Here is an 18363-nt window from a genome sequence, read left to right on the forward strand (position 1 = left end):
TTTAATTTATACTTAACAAGTTAATGTATCATTGTATAACATTTAACGCGTTCACATAATACTTTTCACACGACAAATGGTTCAATTCTTTTTCTTTTCCAAAAATTTTGATTTCTCTTTTGATATTTTTTTCTTTATTATATAATAGTTTTTATAATATATTTTGCGTTTTATAACCTTGTTTATATTTTTTATGTGATAATTATTTGTAATAATTTTCTTTCTATAAATTTGTGTAACATTACTATATATTATAATATGGAAACTTACGAAAATCAAATCAAATACAACGATGATGGCTCAGTAAATGTACCATTTGGTCGTGCTGCAGAATGGTATATATCAAATGCAAATCTTTTAAAAAATTATCGCTTAAAAAATCAAAGTAGACAAGTTACTCCTAAACTTGTTAAAGCTGGAATCTTAACGGTAGAACGTGTACAAGGGGCAATAGATTACTTAGCATGGAAAACTAAAACTGGAACGGTAAAATCAACAAATCGTATTGATGATGTTTTAGTTTTAACCAGTTTAGGAAGAGATCTGGTTTCTCAAATTGAATTAGGATTAGCCAAAAACCAACAATGTTGGTATTGGGTTATGTATTGTTCAGGTGATGGAGGCAACTGTCAAAGATTATGTGGTAGTGTTGGAAAATGTAATGAAAATTGCGAAAATTATAATTTACGAAATAATTTGAAAAATGGAAATGATATGCACCATTGTAGTGTCAGAGTTATTTCTGAATGTCAGTTATCTTGGCTATCATTAGAAAATCCATTGCGAATTACCATTCAAGGAACTCATCGTACATTTTACAATAATAATATTCCTAAAATTTCAAGAATAAATTTAACTTATTCTGTCAGAGATTCGATAGCATTAAGCAGAAGAGCAGACCACAGGACAGCCAAAGGGATAAAAGCGAAATTATTAACATCACTTAATGGTGCATCAGAAGAAGTAATTAACAATGCATTAGCAAGCCAACGTATAATATGTAATAATGACAAACTCCGGCAATTTGTTGCCAGAGATGATAAGAAATTAAAGGATGATACTGGTCCTTGGACTCAGCTTGATAGTTTAGTAAATAATATATTAAAATCTCAAGGTTTTATATTATATTATCAAATAGCAGACATTAATCAACCAGCTGATTCACCTGACCGATATTATCAACTTACAATTTCTGATGAGTTTTGGTTAAAAAATGCTCATGATTACGGTAAAATCTGTATCGGAATAGATGGTAAATATGATTTAAATTTGGACCGTGCACCGGTATTATCAATTGTCACTGAGAATAGTGCTGGTTGCGGATTGCCTGTTGCATTTGGTAAGTAAAATTTAACATATATTAAATTATTTAGTATATAATTTATTGTAATTTATTAAATTGTAAATAAAATATATATATTAGCGCTATTTAATAAGAAAAATCATCATACTATAAAATTGGCTATTGACGCTATTAAAAAAAATATCCCATGCGATAACGAGTTCTGTGAACACAAGTGGTACTATGAAAATCTTTTATCTGGAAACGGATTTCAACGAGTTCGTGAATGTCAAAACAATAATTGGAAGCCATATATCTTAATTGATAAGCATAGACCATCTAAACTTGCTATCCAAAATGCTTCACATAAACCAATTTTATGTTGGTTTCATATTATGAAAACTTTTAGTGAAAATTTAAATAAATGGCAGATACCTGCAAAATTCAGGTAAGTTATATATTATATTAATTTTTTTTTATTAAAATTGATAACTAATTAATTATTTTATTGTTTAGATATCAAATAGCATTAGCGTTTAAAATTGTAGGTCGTAGTCGAACTGAAGAAACTGCCATTGAAATGGCTAAGAAATATATCGAATTTATTAACACTCTTCTATTGGAAAAAACTAAAAAAGATAAATTAATAGATGATTTATCTAAAAATTGGATGTGCACGGAGTGGAAATTAAGTTTTATTGATGCTGGTCATATTTCCAAAAACATTACAAACAGATTTCCATGGACTACGAACAATTTTACAGAACGGATCAATAGGACAATTGAAGCAGTATATAGTGGTAAACAAACACCATTGACATTTGTTGAACGAATGTATGGAATAAAATTTCAAAGTGAAACTATTGTAAGTCATGAAGATTTAAATAAGTTTGAATCTGGTTTAGTTACTTTATTCAATACTCAAACGATTGAACAGGTAAGAATTTTTTCGTTATCATTTTTAAATAATATTATTAAATTAATTTATTTTAAATTATTTATAGCAAACTAAAGATGATATGATATGTTGTGATAAACTTCGAAGATTAAATCAAGGAAGATTAGATTTTCTTCTTAATATGGTTAAGATATCATCAGACCAAAATACTTTTCTTGTTAAAAAAAAAATCTGATGATTTATTCGTATCTTCTTATGATGATAAGCCTTTGCATCTAGATGAGGAAATTGTACGAAAATTAAATGATATGATCAATTTTCTTATGAAATCTTTATTATCCGAAAATGTAATATTAGAACAAGGATTTCATATATGTAATGTTATTACTGGTGAATGTACATGCTGGGAATACATATGGAATAGTTCATTACGTGATAAATGTAGGCACTGTCATGCAGCCACTTTGCTTATAGAAACACAACAAAAAGGACATCTAGAAGTTGTAAACGAAGCAAAGAAAAATCTTGTTCTCTATTTTCGTAATAAGGAACGAGTAGTTCCCGCGTCTATAAAAAATAATGTAATATATCAAGGTGACATGGAAGATTCTTATCAAGAAATTATTAGATTATATAATATGCAAGGTAAGATGTTTGAAATAATTTTTTAAAAATTATTATTGTTATTTATTATATTAATCTTACTTTTGCTCATTAGGTAATAAAATATTTTATCCACTTAAACGGTCATCTCAGGAGATTAAAGATCCATTTCGGCCAGCAGAATTAAGTGAAAGAACAAAATCAAATTTAGGCGCACCTCCTAAATTATCTGCTAAACCTCGATCGTCCCATAGAATAAATTTACCAAACCAATCACAATCTGGTAATACGTTTTCTATACAACAAAGGAAAACAAAACAAATTCGAAATCTTAAACGAAAATGAGAAGATAATTTATCTTCAATTAGTACTGGTAAAGATATATATTTAACGTAATAACATTAATATCTGTATTATTAATTTCTTTACCTATATTTATTTAATAGATAGAAGAAGTACATCTTCATTTGCATCATCATCATCGTTTATAATGCCAAGCCCACCCCGCAATGTATTTCAATATCTTTCAGAACTGCCATCTAATGATGATTTAAACTTGGATTTAGAATTTGATTTAGTACCTAATTCTCACAATTTATGCCCCTATTGTGATAATATCCTACCAGATATTTTACCAGAAAAGATAAAAGACCAGTTACAAAATCTACAAAACAAGCCAATCACGGAAGAAGAACGTTAGTCTTTTTGTATAATGCATCATGGTGAATTGAATATTGTTTCACATGGATTATCAAAAGGATATCCTGAATATATCGATTTTAATGTACTTCCATCACGCATAATCAAATTTGAAAAAGATCTCATTGAAATTATTAACGGAAATATTTCAAGTTACTATTGGGATATTGCATCTTCAATATATAAAGAAGTCGGATATAATAAAGCCAAGGCGCCAATGATGCTCATGAATCGATTTGAAGTTTTTCAGGTTGGTAATTATCTGTTTGAATATAAATTTTGTTTATATTTTATTAATTAGCTTTACTAATTTACAGCCAGGTTATTATGGGTTTAATGGGTTATATACTATTATTAATACTTTAATAGAATTGTTTGTTAACTCTAATAATCTCACAAAAGACAAAACGTACCCATTAGACCCTATGGATTTTATTTACGAAGTTCTAGTACCAGAAGTAACATTACGTCTGATTCAAGAGGACCGTAATAATAGTATAACACTTGAAGATGCGAAAGAAATTTTAAATGATAGTATTGAATTTGGAGTTTATATGCATAGCAATGAAATAGATGATTGATTAATACTATTGTCTTTTAGTTGTAATAAAGACAAATTTTGAGAAAATAAGGATTAAATTTATGACATATGAATGTTGGCAATTCTTTGTTTTAAATGGCTTAATAAAAATATACAAGAAACAGTAAATAGTAAGGAAACAAAAATAACGATTAATAAGTTTAATAATTTGAAATTATTTAGTGGGTTATTAAAAATAAAGTCTCTGATATGCAAACGCAAGATACAGTATGTCGAATTTATGCATGTGACCATATGATACTATCGAATAATCAAAAATGATACATTTTTTTTCAATAATCAAAAATGATAGAATTTTTTTTTCAATAATCAAAAATGATACATTTATTTTTTCAATAATCAAAAATGATACATTTATTTTTTCAATAATCAAAAACGATACAACAGTTTGTACAACTAACTTCTATAATCAAAAAGCATCATCTCCTTAATCAAAAACGATATATTTGCTAATAGACCAATTCGCTTCAGATGAAATGGAAAGGTTTTGGCTAAATTCAAAAAATATCCAGGAATCTACTGTTACTGGATGCGAAGCGTTTCCTGGTGAAATGTTAAGACCTACTTCTGAAAATGTAGTATTATCACAATCGATGCTCGATTTAATGATCGATTATTATATTGCTATATATGAAATGTATAATTTCCGAAAACCATCTGATGCTATAGAGCAAAATGCGATAACTATTCATGTAAAAATGGATAAATTTGGAAGATGTCATATTGGATCTGAGGTGTTTGGCTCTGCGTTGTCATTTCGACATATAAAAAGTTCATATGTATTAGCCAAATTCATAACGACTGATGGAGAAGTCAATCGTTATCCTGGACAAGTCCAGTATTATTTCAAGCATGAAATTGTATCATTTTAGTATTGATGATACTGAAGAAACGGAAACATGCAATGTTGAATTATGGAAAACAGATTTTTTTCCTGAAAGTAGGGATTGTATTATTCCAGTACACAACATTCTTTGCCGATTTGTGCCCGCTAAATATAAAATTTCTTCTAACCGTAACGCAACTGAATATTTAGCGATAAATCCATTAAATCGCAAGTTTTACATTCGGTAATTTACTAAAAGCTACAGAATTTTTCTTTACAATAATTGTTTAACGAATTTTATGGAATTGGTTATTTAATAATAAATAATACGAATAAATTGATTTACAATAAAATTTGACGAATCTTTAACTTCAGTGTTTTCTTATTTTACTTATATGTCATTATTATTTATTGATATTAATTAAAATTAATTAAAAAATCGGTTAAAAATTGTCAAAAAAGTTTTAAGTCGATCGTTGTTATTAATAAAAATCGATAAAAAAGAAGTATTGGTCGATTTATGGTTTTTTTTATGTTACAGCTCAACCAAAAATCGACCAAAAATCGACCAGTTGATTTATGCTGAAATTTTTCCAAATTTTGTAATTAGCCGAATGTGTGACAAATCACGTGATGATGATGACGAACTTTTGACGAAAGGTATTAATGCCGAAAGAAATGATTTTGACCAGTGTTAGCTTTTTACTACAACTACAACATGCTTCTGATTATGAATACATGTAACTACTTTACCATTATATACTACCTAACTATGTAATCATATTTTTTTTTCATGACTACATGAGTACGTGAGCACAAAAATATAATTGACTACATTACCTATCATGTACTTATGTAGTTATGTAATCATAGACTACCTCAGCGTACCCTACAAAAATGTCATGAAACGGCCGGCATTAAGAGATTAAGAAATTAAACTATGTGACAAATAATGTGTGACAAATAGGATTTTATACTCGAAAAAATTCAAAGTCCCTCAGATACTTATGAACAAGGAAGGGTGTGGCGCATGTGACAAAAACAGTCACGTGATTTTTTCGTGACATTTTTGTAAGTAAAATTTACGTATAATGTAGTCGCTTTGCAGTATTGTGCTTACATGAGTCTATGACTACGGGATATCTATGACTACGTGGGAGTACGTGATATCATGTACTCGTAGTCACAACTGTATTGTAGTTGTAGTAATTAAATATATAATCTTTTGTGACTGTGTGGAAGATCTCATGTGATAATTTAGCCGAATTTAACCGAATCACGAGAAACATTATGTTCGGGAACGTAATCAGTGAAATTGCTAAAACTAACTACTATAATGGTTTTAAATTCTATAGTAGTTATGATCCAATAATAATATTAATTTTATTATATTATGCTAATACATAATAACTGATAATGAATAATATTATATTGTAATAAAAAAATCAAAAAAAAAAACAATATTGGTATCGTTAAATTATAATTATTAATTCTTAACCCTAGCATCTCTTTTCTTCTTCCAAGCTTCAATAATAATATTTTTAACCTTTTCCTCAGCGGCTTCTAACCAATTTTGTTTGGCTAATTTAATCATTAAGTCAATTTCCTCTTCATTGTAGGTAAACTTAGTCATAAAATATTCGACACAAGGCGCGAAATTTTTCTTGACCTTATCATTAGGTAAATAAGGTATATAGCAAAGTGTGCAAGGGTGAGCGGCGGAGGGTCCATCACTTTCCACATTTGGTAAGTAATTATAAATTTCACAATATTTACTTTCCAAATCACGTTCTTCGATTTTTATTCCTTTACGTGATGCAAGCTCTTCTTGTTTTTTTACAAAATCTTCGTGTTTATTTACTGTACCTGAAGAATCAAATGCTATGATTACATCCACTTTTCTACTTGAATGTACCAATGGATATAATGGCAAGTCGTTTGATACTCCAGAATCGAGTAATTCAAATCTTAATTTGCTAACCATAAATCCATGATAATGATTGTCTGCTGGCAGAAATATACTTGTTTCTTCAATTTTATCCTTCATATCGTCTCCTACAAGAACGGAAAACTTTAAATAGAGAGAAGAGATTTAGATGTGTTATGCGTATAAGACAAAAGAATTTTTATTACGAAACATACATCAGAATATAATTCAATCAATTTCTCCTTTGCCCAACCATCAGTTGCAACCTGTTTAAAAGTTTCAAGATATTCTTTAAAAGGTGCACATGGTGCTGAGCCAAACATTCTATGAAAAAATAGGGGAGGAAAAATATAAATTTATTGAAAAAGTAACAATTTAACCTTTATACATTTATATACTTACCCAAGTAACTGACTAATATTTTGTTCCGGTACTCGATTAACACTCTTTCCGGATTTAAATTCACGTCCAAAAGACCACGTGGGTATCCATGCTAAAAAAAAAAAATAAATGAAAAATATAAGTTGGTAGAAAATTGTCAAAATTTTTTATCGCTCAAAAATAAAGTTGTCTTACCACCATGTTCTTCACTACCAATTTCAAATGGCGTAAATTCATACCAATCGTAATGTTTTTTTAATCCCACTTTCTCTGTTTCCGCTTTATGTGATTCCACCCTAAATTAGGTTAAAATTTTAGATACTTTTCCCTTTAACACCATCTTAAAAATACGTACGCAGTGTATATAGGCATCATTTTCTTGCCATCTTTAAAAAATCGTTTTTGTTGACTTAATTTAAAATCCTGACGTTGGGGTTCCAGATCTTTCTCAAGTAATAGCTTGGCAGTTAATAAAGATCCAAAGGTATCAATTACTCTTGCTTTCAAATTTGCATGTTCTTTTTCAACCAATCCACCAAATGACAACTCAATCGCTGTTTCAAGTTGTGAAGTTTTTGATATTTCTTTTAAAAAGCCGAATGGATTTGCTATATGATCCGTTAAACGAATTTTAAAATCATCTAATAAATCTTGGATAGGATTGTCTTTTGTAGCGTGTAATGAAGAATATTGTTGCGCTAAACTCAAACAACATCCACTTACTCCTAAAAAAATATAATGGTGCGATTATTAAATGGAATAAAATAAACTTAATGATCTTTGGACTGGTTTATTAACTTACCAGCGAAATAAGTACCACAATCATATAATCCGGAGTCTTGCGTTGCTCTTATATAAGCTAGATAAAAATTTTTAAACTCTTAATCAATAAAACATTAGAACATCTTTTTTTCCTTTTACCTGTGTTGGCAATCATAGCTCTAAATCCGCCACCACTTCCAGCAAACGCAATTACAGGGATATCATCAACATCAATTTCTTTAACATCAACTCCAACATATTTTGCAAAACTTTCTTTTATATATTCTTTCCTCACTTTCAGAAAATCTTCTTCTTCTTTACATAAATCATTAGATTTTCTAATTTCTACATCCTCTTTAATTTCAGGATGAACTAATTCATCTTTAAATTTATCCTTAACTGTTGATTCTAATTTACTAAATGCATTAATAATATCAGAAAGATTTGAAATGCTTTTAACTGTACTTGTAGCTACTTCCATAGCTGCATTTTCAACATTTTCAACTATATCAGTCACTGCATCAGCTGCTTCAGCTACAATAGCCGCATTGGCTATATTTCCAGCTGCACTTTCAGCCACACTAGCTACATTTTCAGCTGCATTTTCAGCTGCATTTTCAGCTACACTAGCTATATTTCCAACTGCATGCATAGTTCGATCAAGTACACCAGATTCTGTTGTTTCCGCTGTTGTGGTAGTATTTTCATCTTTATCTTTGTTGGTTCCTGTTTTTCCATTAATGATGTATCTGCCTTTTTCCTTCGTTCTGGAATAATTAAATGAAAAAAAAATGCATTTAAAATTTCTTGATCCATTTCAACGAAAAATCATGTATATTATAAATACCCTTCTTTATCCGGGCTTATTTGCGAAAATATGTTAGAAAACCATGAATTTTTTTTGCTTCTGGAATAAATTCAATAAAAAAAAAGTTTTAGGAAATTCCTTGGTCAATTTGACGAAAAATTTATAAATACCCTTTGTCGGCCATGTTATTTAATCAATGCCTGATTAAATAAAAAAGAGAATGATGAAAAATTTTTTTTAGGGTATATTTATGTAAAAAATTTCTCGCGACTGTCGATCATCATCTCGCTGTACGACGCATATTTAATGTAATCCTTATCATAATCAGTGATGTACACTTGGAAGTTTGGAAGCACTTTTGGAAGCACTTTTGGAAAGATTGGAAACATAATTTTATAATAAATTTATTTGGATTGGAAGCTTCTAATCAAATTTTTGTACTAATTGGAGAACATCACTGCTTATGTTAATTTTCAATGAGTATTTTTTTTAGTCCGAGACATCACTGCTTATGTTAATTCTCAATGGGTATTTTTTTTAGTCCGAGACATCACTGCTTATGTTAATTCTCAATGAGTATTTTTTTTAGTCCGAGACATCACTGTTTATGTTGATTTTCAATAGATATTTTTTTTAGTCCGAGACATCACTGCTTATGTTAATTCTCAATGAGTATTTTTTTTTAGTCAAGAAGCATGAAGGGCCCACAAAAAAAGCCTAGGTAGTACAATTGGAAGGGTTGCAGTTTTTAATAATTGATAAACTGATCATCTAAATTAAAACCGGTTAAAAGATAGATTAGATTTACAATATTATGTAAAAAAAAAAAATATTATATATATCATGTATACACAAACAAAGTAAAAAATTGAGAAAAAATGAATAGGAAATTTGTAACTATTATTGCTATCATAACAGTTTCTGTTTTATTTCTAATATTGTTAATAAGTTCTGGAGGAGATGCAGGAAGGATACATATACCACAAGACAATGGAACTCACACCGGATTACCTGTTTGGCATCCTCCTATGGAAGGATACGACTACCAAAAAGTACAAGCAACGGTTATTTTCTCGGCGATAATGATGACCATTGGAGCGCACCTTTCATTTAAATGGACAAGCAAAGTTTCCAAAGAGTTTATAACATATTTCGTTGATGGGGAAGCAAACAGAACTCCTACTATTGAATTTGATCGTTTATTAGGATGGTATTCAGCAATTACATCCATAACGGGAATCGTAAATTTTATGGTTGATGTTGGTAAACTTTGGGTTACGGTTGGAGTATTACATAATGCCGTCGAAGTTACTATTTTATATACTTTGCATCAAGGAGGAAAGATTAAGTCTACAACAATTCCAGCTTGGATACTTTCATATATTATGCTTGCTGCGAGCTTAAGTTTCTTTTTAGATTGGCCTTTTGATGCACTTTGGTTTAAAATGCAAGGACTTGTTATTGATTACATATTATTCATTCAGTTTACACGTATGTACTTTGATACGCATAAAGGGTTCGGTGACGAAACTCAACGACTTGTTGATGTAGAAAGTACGAGCCGTGACCACTCAAGTGTAGAAAGTGATATTAATGATAAACCCGTTGGATATTTCCGTCCTCGTTATATTTTACTATTAGTGTTTGCTTCTTTCTTTCATATTTTTGGAAATGTTTATGTTACAATTTTGTTGTATAGCTCTCACGCATATCTTCTATTTGTCTTTTCTTATTGTATCACATTCCCCCTCTACACTTATTTTGTTTATTTAGATACTCATACAGTATCTATTTCTCCTGCTCAAAAACATATTGTATTACCTGATTCGAGTAAATTAAGTGTTATTTTTGTAATTTTACTCGCTCTTTTCCTTTCTGCTTTAACTGGAAAAATAAGTGTAATTTATCAAGGTTTTCATTAGTTGTTTGTTTTATTCTTAAATTATATCTTGGCGATAAGCAATTTATAGTTTTTTTTTTATCTTATTATATATTTTTTTAAAATGATATCGAAAGAAATATTTAAAAATAAATGTATTGGATAATTTAACGTTAATGGATTATCTATCAGGCGTAATATTGCAAAAATTTAAAAATTTAACAAAATACTTTTCCGCAAACTTACGAAATATTATCCACGTAATTTCGTAATACTTCGAATTATTTATGCTTACGTTTTTTTCTGAAAGTTTACAGGACTTTCCGTAAAGCATAATATTTTCGTAAATTATAAATTTAATTATGATAAATATTGTTTAATACTTAGTGGGATTGCCGCGGGCAGGGATTTTTTTTTCTATATATCGGTACACTCACTCATCTTCACTCCAAAGTCTCACCTCAGTTTTTTTTCATTTTTTGCGTCAATTCAGTTTGCGTACATATTGTTTGACATTAAACACCATATTGTTTGAATTTGAAGTACAAAGCATTTGGGATCCACCCGTTATTTTGCTATACAAACTTGCCTTTTTGAATTGATCGGGTCCTAATACAGAATCCAAATCAGAAAATAATTATTATTTATGTAAGGTCTAAATGACCAATAATATTTTTCATTGAAAATTCCCAAATCAGTTAAACTAAGAACTTGTGAGCTAACCATATAGTTAGTGATGACAATGCAAGATTACATGCGATGTACAAAATTCTAAATAATTGGTTTATTCCTATTTTGTAAATATTAACTAATGTACTTTGAGGCTAAAACCAGCCATGATTAGCACCGAGACTATTTTAGTAAAAACAAAGCCTCTTGCCATTTTCTTTTTATCAAAAAAATTTTTTCGAAAATTACATTATCATTATAAATAACGATAACCAAATATTTCGGATTTAAAAAAAAAATAATTTTTCTAAAAAGGGAAATTTTACACTATTTGAATTTTAACTAAATATGGAAATTTATTTCCACTTCGTCAAACTGTTTGACAGTATAAAGGTAAAGTTAAACTGTTTGGTAGTATTACAAAGTATTTGACAGTAAATCATTTGAATTTCATAGTTAACCTTAAATGTCAAACAACTTAGAATGAAAATATGTCGAATGTACACTTATTTTCATGCAGTCGGCAGTCGTACAGTCGCACAGATGACAATCATTTTTGCATTGGTGATTGTTTATTTTTCGGAAAATATATGCGCTATGGGTCGCACAAATGTATCAATTCAAAGTAAAATTCTTTATTATATTTTTCATAAAGAGAAAGGACCGGTCGGATAAGTAAAAGTGAGGATGGAATAATTAAGCAATAAAAAAAATATATAGGTTTCGTATATGTGTATAGTGGCGTATTGTGGTTGTGCAACAGAAAACTCTAGACTTTCCGCAACATTCTTGCTCACGAAAGAGATTACATTCTGGAAATCAATAAATGAGAAAGAACTCTAACCAAATCATCTGCGCACATTGGGATAACACAAATAGAATACGATAAAAAAATGCAGTAAGTGGTGATGACAGGAAACTTAATCGGAGAAGTCATATCGGTCACGTCGAAATGGAAACATGTGGGATATTTAACGAAGCTGAAGATCACGCCTCAATATATGGTGAAATGCTATGATATTTTGGTAATGAATAAAGATGCACCACGCAATTTCCTTTATTGTTGTGTACCATACTATGTGTTTGTGTGTCATTTTACATACTAAATTTTTCCATAATAATAAAAGCCTGTTTTAAAAATATATATATATATTTATTTTTTTACGATCATTAAACTTGAATAAATTTTTGAGTTTCGCAAACGTAGATTTTTATTCAACTTAATCAAATGATTATCTGTCAGATTATAATTTTTTTTCGGCTAATTTAATAATGATTCGGTTATTATATTCCCTTTTTTTTTTACTACGTGAATCATCATTCGTCATAATTTGTTTATGCTTTAATAATTTACAGAATTATGGCTTTTTTAACCATATGAAATTTAACCTTTTATGTCAATTATTACGAAAGTTTGAAAAATCGGCATCACGGGAAATATTTTTTTTGGACATTTTAAATCATTTATAAATATTTCTCTACCCTTAATATTAGTGCATTGCATACATAAATTTACGTTGAATTTATGACTCTCTTTATTAACATCGCAGATAATTTATTACTTTATAGTATTAGTAAAAATTTTGACCAGCTTCACTCATGTTACAATTCAATTTATTTATACACATGTTATTAATATATAAAGGTAGCACCATTGAATTTTCTATTTTTTATTGGTAACTGGAAATCAACTTTGAATTAGATAGTGTAACACTTCTCCAAATATGTCATTTCTAATTATAAACTGCGATTAAACATGTTTAAAAATCCTAAATAAATAGCCAATAGAAATTATGATCTTTTTTTATAAACTAAGATCATAATTACTATTGGCTAATTTATTATGTATAGATTTTAGGATATTTAACCATGCTCTACGATTAGCTATACCAAAGGTAGGTAGATTATGTGGGTTAAAAATTCTTTGTTGTTCGTTCACTGAAACAAATTTGGTCCTATTATTCAATATCATGCTGTACGGCAAAAGTATTGGACTTGACCCTTCTGGGGGTGTCATATATTTTACAATACTCTATGAATAGGATTGACAACATGCATGCAGGAGGGTCAAGTTAGCACCACGCCAGGCACTATAGATAATCACGATAATCACTAGGTTAGATTATTTATCGTGAACCGCGTAAAAAAAGTTATTTGAAACATTAACTGGTTACACGCTGTGCTGTGTGTAAGGATGGTCATCGGTCCTACCGGTCCTACTCGGTCCTGGACCAGTCAGTCCCAGGACTTGTAGGACTGGACCACAGTCTTGCATTTTTTTGTGGCACAGTAAGACCGGTCTTCATATAATAAATGATTTTTATATTGAATAAACCTATTAATCTGACAAAGGTCTTCATAAAATAATATAAAGACCGGCCATTTCCAAACCAATAAATAATGACAATCACTCTTCCCACTTGTAAAGTTGTTTGTCAAAACGCTGAAACTCCGAAACTCCAAAAAAAGCATTTAAGCGAAATATCTCGTCATCCAGTGATCATAAAAGAATGAAACTACCACCATTCGAATCGTCTCAGTGAGATGTGTCAAATGGTAACTAAATCATGATTTTGATACCATTTGATGTGCCGCAGTGAGATGATTCGAATGGTGGTAAAATCATCCTTTTACAATCACTGGATAGCGAGATATTGTGTTTTGAAGTATTTTTTCTCAAAGCTTTAAATTTTGCATGATGTTGTGATGATATCCAGGTGATTTGTAAAAAAAAAATTTATATTAAAAATCATCCCAATTAGTGTTCATTTATAAAACAAGGCTATTCCTAATAAAGTTACTAGGGAAGAAAATCTTTTTTTATTTGCAAAAAAAAGAAAAAAGACTGATCGGTTTTAAAAAGACTGCGATCCTTAAAAAGACTGATCGGTCTTAAAAAAACTGCGGTCCTTAAAAAGACCAACGGTTAGGGATGGTAAAGTCCTAGGTCCTGGACCTAAAGACCTGGTCCTAGGACCTGGTCTGCAGATCTTTAGGTCCAAATTTTGGACCAGAAGCGGACCAGGTCCTAAAAAGTCCTAGCCAATAAGGTTATAAGAGATCTATATGTTTAAATTATATATGTATAATTTGCTGTAAATTTGATTTTAAGTAATTATAAATTATAAAAAAGTGCACTGCAATATTGCAATACAATTTTTATATTATTAAAATCATATAAAAAATGAGTTGCGATATTGCGATTCACATTTTTATATTAAAATCAATATAAAAAAGTGAATCGCGATACCAAAACTCACTTTTTTTATATAAAATCAATATAAAAAAGTGAATCGCGATACCGCAACTCACTTTTTTTATATAAAATCAATATAAAAAAGTGAATCCCGATACCGCAACTCACTTTTTTTATATAAAATCAATATAAAAAAGTGAATCCCGATATCGCAACTCACTTTTTTTATATTTAATTATTACTAAAATTCATAAAATCTATAAATAACTTAGTCAGGACCAGGTCCTGGGACCAGGTCCAGGACTGGTCCTAACAGGACCTGGTCCGCAGGTCCGTTCAATAGGACTTATAGGTCCTAGGACCAGGACCGGACCAGGACCGACCTAACCATCCCTACCAACGGTCTTATTATATGTAATACAGGACTGAAAGACCGCGATCCTACACTAAGACGGACTGGTCTGTCTTTTTATGGTATAGAACTGTAGGACCGCAGTCTTCTAGGACTAATGACCATCTTTAGCTGTGTGTCAGACAGAATATTGGAAATTACTAAGTATTATGATGCGCAAAACATATATATCCACCAGGACCCCGGATATCACATATATAACTCATATTTGGGTTTTAGCAAATTCAATCAAAATTAGGTTAAACTCATAATTTTAGATAGAGCAAATTGATTGAAAATTAATTAATAGTCATAATTATGAGTTTTAGCAAATTGTGTTAATTTTACAAAGTTATATTTTATATTTGAGCAAATTGGTACTTTTTTTTGAATTTAACTTATCCTTTTTTTAACTTTTATTGATAATGTTTTTAAAAAGATTTTTACTTCAAATCACCAGAGGTGATCATCACTGTTGGCCAAAATTATAAATTTTTACCGGCACTATATTTTTTAATGCTGGTCAATCATCATAATTTCAGTCACCAGTGATCATTACCTCTGGTGATAGTTAGAAAAATTCTTTTAAAAATATTAATTTTAGGGTTCAGGTTATATTTTGGCCAAAATTAAATATAATTCTGGCTAAAATTAAGCATAATGCAGGCTAAAAACCGTCTGATTAGTTTCACAACATTTTATTTTTTAATAATTATTTATATTTAATTTATTATCTTTATTAAGAGTGAATTTATTTACCGCATCCTGCATTACATATAATGCATCCTTCCTTTTTTATAAATTGTTTATGTCGATCTTTAGTTTATACATCACACCCCCTTAAAATGGCAAATGATAAACATAAAAATATATATAAATTTGTAACGCAAGATGTAATAAATACATTATTTCTTTTATTAATTATTATTTTATCTATAATTTACACATTTTTAATTATAAATTATAAAAATTAATAGTTTAATTTATATTATTAATTATCTATTTATTATTGATAATAAAAAAAAAAAAATATTAAAAACTCTTTCTGCTACCATTCATGACCATTTTTTTACAAACATAAATTTTTTATCTTTTTTATTTTCACTTATATTTCTTTACTTAAATACACTTATACTTCAAGTTTATCTTGACAGAAATATTCTTTACGAATTTTAGTATAGTTATTTTATTATTTTTTCTTTTTTTTTCCCTTTTATTTACGTATTTTTACCTTGTACTTTGGGGCTTCTGTTCGTATCGATTATCTTTCCGTAGCAAAACAAGACAAAGATGACAACTTAAATATGTGAAAACTTCAAGAATATTAAGCAAACTCACCCACACGAACGGAAGCGATATGAAAAGATATACTCCTAATGAACTTTTCTTAGACGAAAAGTTTATACAATACACAAAATTGAATATGATGCGTAACATCTAAAGTCATCAACAGTCCAAAATTTCAAAATAATGATTATTACGTGACACTGGTCGAAATAGGACAATTCGACCTAAATTTGACCAGGTCGAATATAGGTCGAATGACGATCTAACCTGTGTCAAATTAAGGTCGAATTTTCGGGCGCATTTAGGGTGCCAATCGTCTCAAATTCAGAAAGGATATTCGGCTAAAATTAGACTCAAATTCGGAAAGGATATTTGGCTAAAATTAGACCTATATTAGGACGTTATTACATATTTGTTCGACCCTAAAAAAAAACCATATTCGACTACTATATGTAACCCGAATATTATTGATAAATAGAGTTTTCAAGGATGAATAATAAACCATAGTATAAGCAAATAAAACCCGTTTATTTTATATTTTATATATATTGACGTATAGTAATATAATTATATAAATCAACCCATGTACATAATAATATATAAACCCCAATAAACCAACCATATTAAGCCAAAAAAAGAAATATAAAATATACTAATAATACCATATAATAAAAAATAAACCCAATAAACCAACCAAAAAAAAGAAATATAAAATATACTAATAATATTCGTCGGCTTCAAAGATTTCATAAATTTCCTCGTCTTCTTTTGCTTCTTTTGTGGCTTTTTCTTTGCCTTTTCGACTCCTTTCGGCTCTTTGTTGCTAATATGATATAAACAAAATTAATTAGCGATATTTGCGATGTAAAAATATTAAAAACAATTCAACTTACTGTCGTCGAACTTTCACCAATCTCATCCAAATCTTCGGGTCTAATCGAATTCATTTCCGCTGAATTTAACAAGAAATCTGAATATGGCTCCGTTAAATTCGGCTCCATTGGCTCACAATCTTCGTAAGATTGAATCAAATCATCAATCACATCATCAGCTGCATCATATTCGCTAACGTCGTTTGTTTCGTTGGTTTCATCAGTTTCGTACATTTTCACTTTATCGAGCGCCCATTCGGGCGCATTCTTGAGAGGTTCACTAGACGTAAAATACATGTCATCATCATAAATTCTCTCTCTTTGCTTTTTTGCGTGTTGAATATATTCTGCTTCAGGGTCCAATACGTTTCGTAATAGGTGTTTTAACTATTTAAAACAAAAATAAACTTTATATATCGAATAAATATTAAAATAGGTTAATAGCAATAATCACTTTAATACTTTGTTCGAATGCCATTTCCGATCGTATACATGCAGGAACCGCTTGTTATTAGGCAATTTCTGTCTTGATTCGTCTTCGGAATCCGATTGCTCAATCGAATGACAATCATTCTGTAGGAGCATTGGTAATAATTCATCTTTATCGAATTCCTGTATGTTGGCATCATTTCTTTAGTATAATTTTATTGCGGCCTTTACTCGTCTATTTTTTTTCTGTCGAATATATAAAGATTAATTTCAAATGACTAAAAAAAAAAGAAGTGTATTAAAATAAAATACTTCTCACTTCGGACAATCGCGCATTTACATGCATTCTTCGATCTACTTTGTCTAATTGGCCTGATTGTCGTTTCCATTATCTATCTCTTTTATGCTTGTGCATCGATCGTAACCAGTCTGACAATTGGGTTACCGACGGATTATAATGTCCACTCATCAACTTCTTTAATTCAGGTATCAATTTTTCGTATATCTTTGCTGTCTGTTCACTGAAAGTCTTACTATAATCCAACCGATATTCTTCGGGTATTTGACCTTTCAAGAGGTTCTTCATTTCAGCCTAAACAATAAGAGGAAATAATAAAATAATAAAAGCTGTATATATACATTAACACAATTCGGCTGCAAATAGTCTTGTAAAATTCTTACTCTTGCATCTGTAGCGGCAACTTCATCAGGAGATTCCTCTTTCGATTTTAATATTTTATTGGGACGTTTTGGTGAATATTGCTACGGAGGATTAATAATCTTTTGAGGTATGTGAAGTTGTTTGGATTGTTGAAGTTCTTCTCGGAGAGCTTTATTTTCTTCACATAATTCA

The 18363-nt window shown here is 29.6% G+C and overlaps 4 protein-coding genes across 5 annotated transcripts; 2 read left to right on the forward strand and 2 right to left on the reverse strand.

Moving 5' to 3' along the window:
• Window positions 1-258: 258 nt before the first annotated feature.
• OCT59_010524 (uncharacterized protein) lies at window positions 259-3483 on the forward strand (the record flags this gene model as incomplete). Its single annotated transcript, XM_066133073.1, has 7 exons — window positions 259-1339; window positions 1424-1730; window positions 1799-2219; window positions 2287-2364; window positions 2447-2825; window positions 2899-3066; window positions 3230-3483. 7 exons carry the CDS (start codon window positions 259-261, stop codon window positions 3481-3483), a joined length of 2688 nt encoding a protein of 895 aa, XP_066000653.1.
• Window positions 3484-6395: 2912 nt separating this feature from the next.
• On the reverse strand, window positions 6396-8971 carry OCT59_010525 (uncharacterized protein; the record flags this gene model as incomplete). 2 transcript variants are annotated; one of them, XM_025327929.1, is made up of 9 exons in its annotated part: window positions 6396-6980; window positions 7052-7160; window positions 7239-7329; window positions 7413-7513; window positions 7573-7942; window positions 8020-8076; window positions 8139-8746; window positions 8827-8886; window positions 8958-8971. In XM_025327929.1, 9 exons carry the CDS (start codon window positions 8969-8971, stop codon window positions 6396-6398), a joined length of 1995 nt encoding a protein of 664 aa, XP_025168872.1. The 2 variants fall into 2 exon arrangements, with proteins under 2 accessions (XP_025168872.1, XP_066000654.1); XM_066133074.1 differs by lacking the exons at window positions 7052-7160; window positions 7239-7329; window positions 7413-7513; ... (3 more) ...; window positions 8827-8886; window positions 8958-8971 and having other exon boundaries at window positions 6396-6956.
• Window positions 8972-9665: 694 nt separating this feature from the next.
• OCT59_010526 (uncharacterized protein) lies at window positions 9666-10709 on the forward strand (the record flags this gene model as incomplete). Its single annotated transcript, XM_025311720.1, has 1 exon — window positions 9666-10709. The coding sequence occupies one exon, from the start codon at window positions 9666-9668 to the stop codon at window positions 10707-10709; it is 1044 nt and encodes a 347-aa protein (XP_025168871.1).
• Window positions 10710-16927: 6218 nt separating this feature from the next.
• OCT59_010527 (uncharacterized protein) lies at window positions 16928-18096 on the reverse strand (the record flags this gene model as incomplete). Its single annotated transcript, XM_066133075.1, has 4 exons — window positions 16928-17032; window positions 17103-17468; window positions 17544-17693; window positions 17956-18096. 4 exons carry the CDS (start codon window positions 18094-18096, stop codon window positions 16928-16930), a joined length of 762 nt encoding a protein of 253 aa, XP_066000655.1.
• Window positions 18097-18363: the final 267 nt, after the last annotated feature.

Source organism: Rhizophagus irregularis, chromosome 18 (genome assembly GCF_026210795.1).
Source record: "Rhizophagus irregularis chromosome 18, complete sequence".
Lineage (NCBI taxonomy): Eukaryota > Fungi > Glomeromycota > Glomeromycetes > Glomerales > Glomeraceae > Rhizophagus > Rhizophagus irregularis.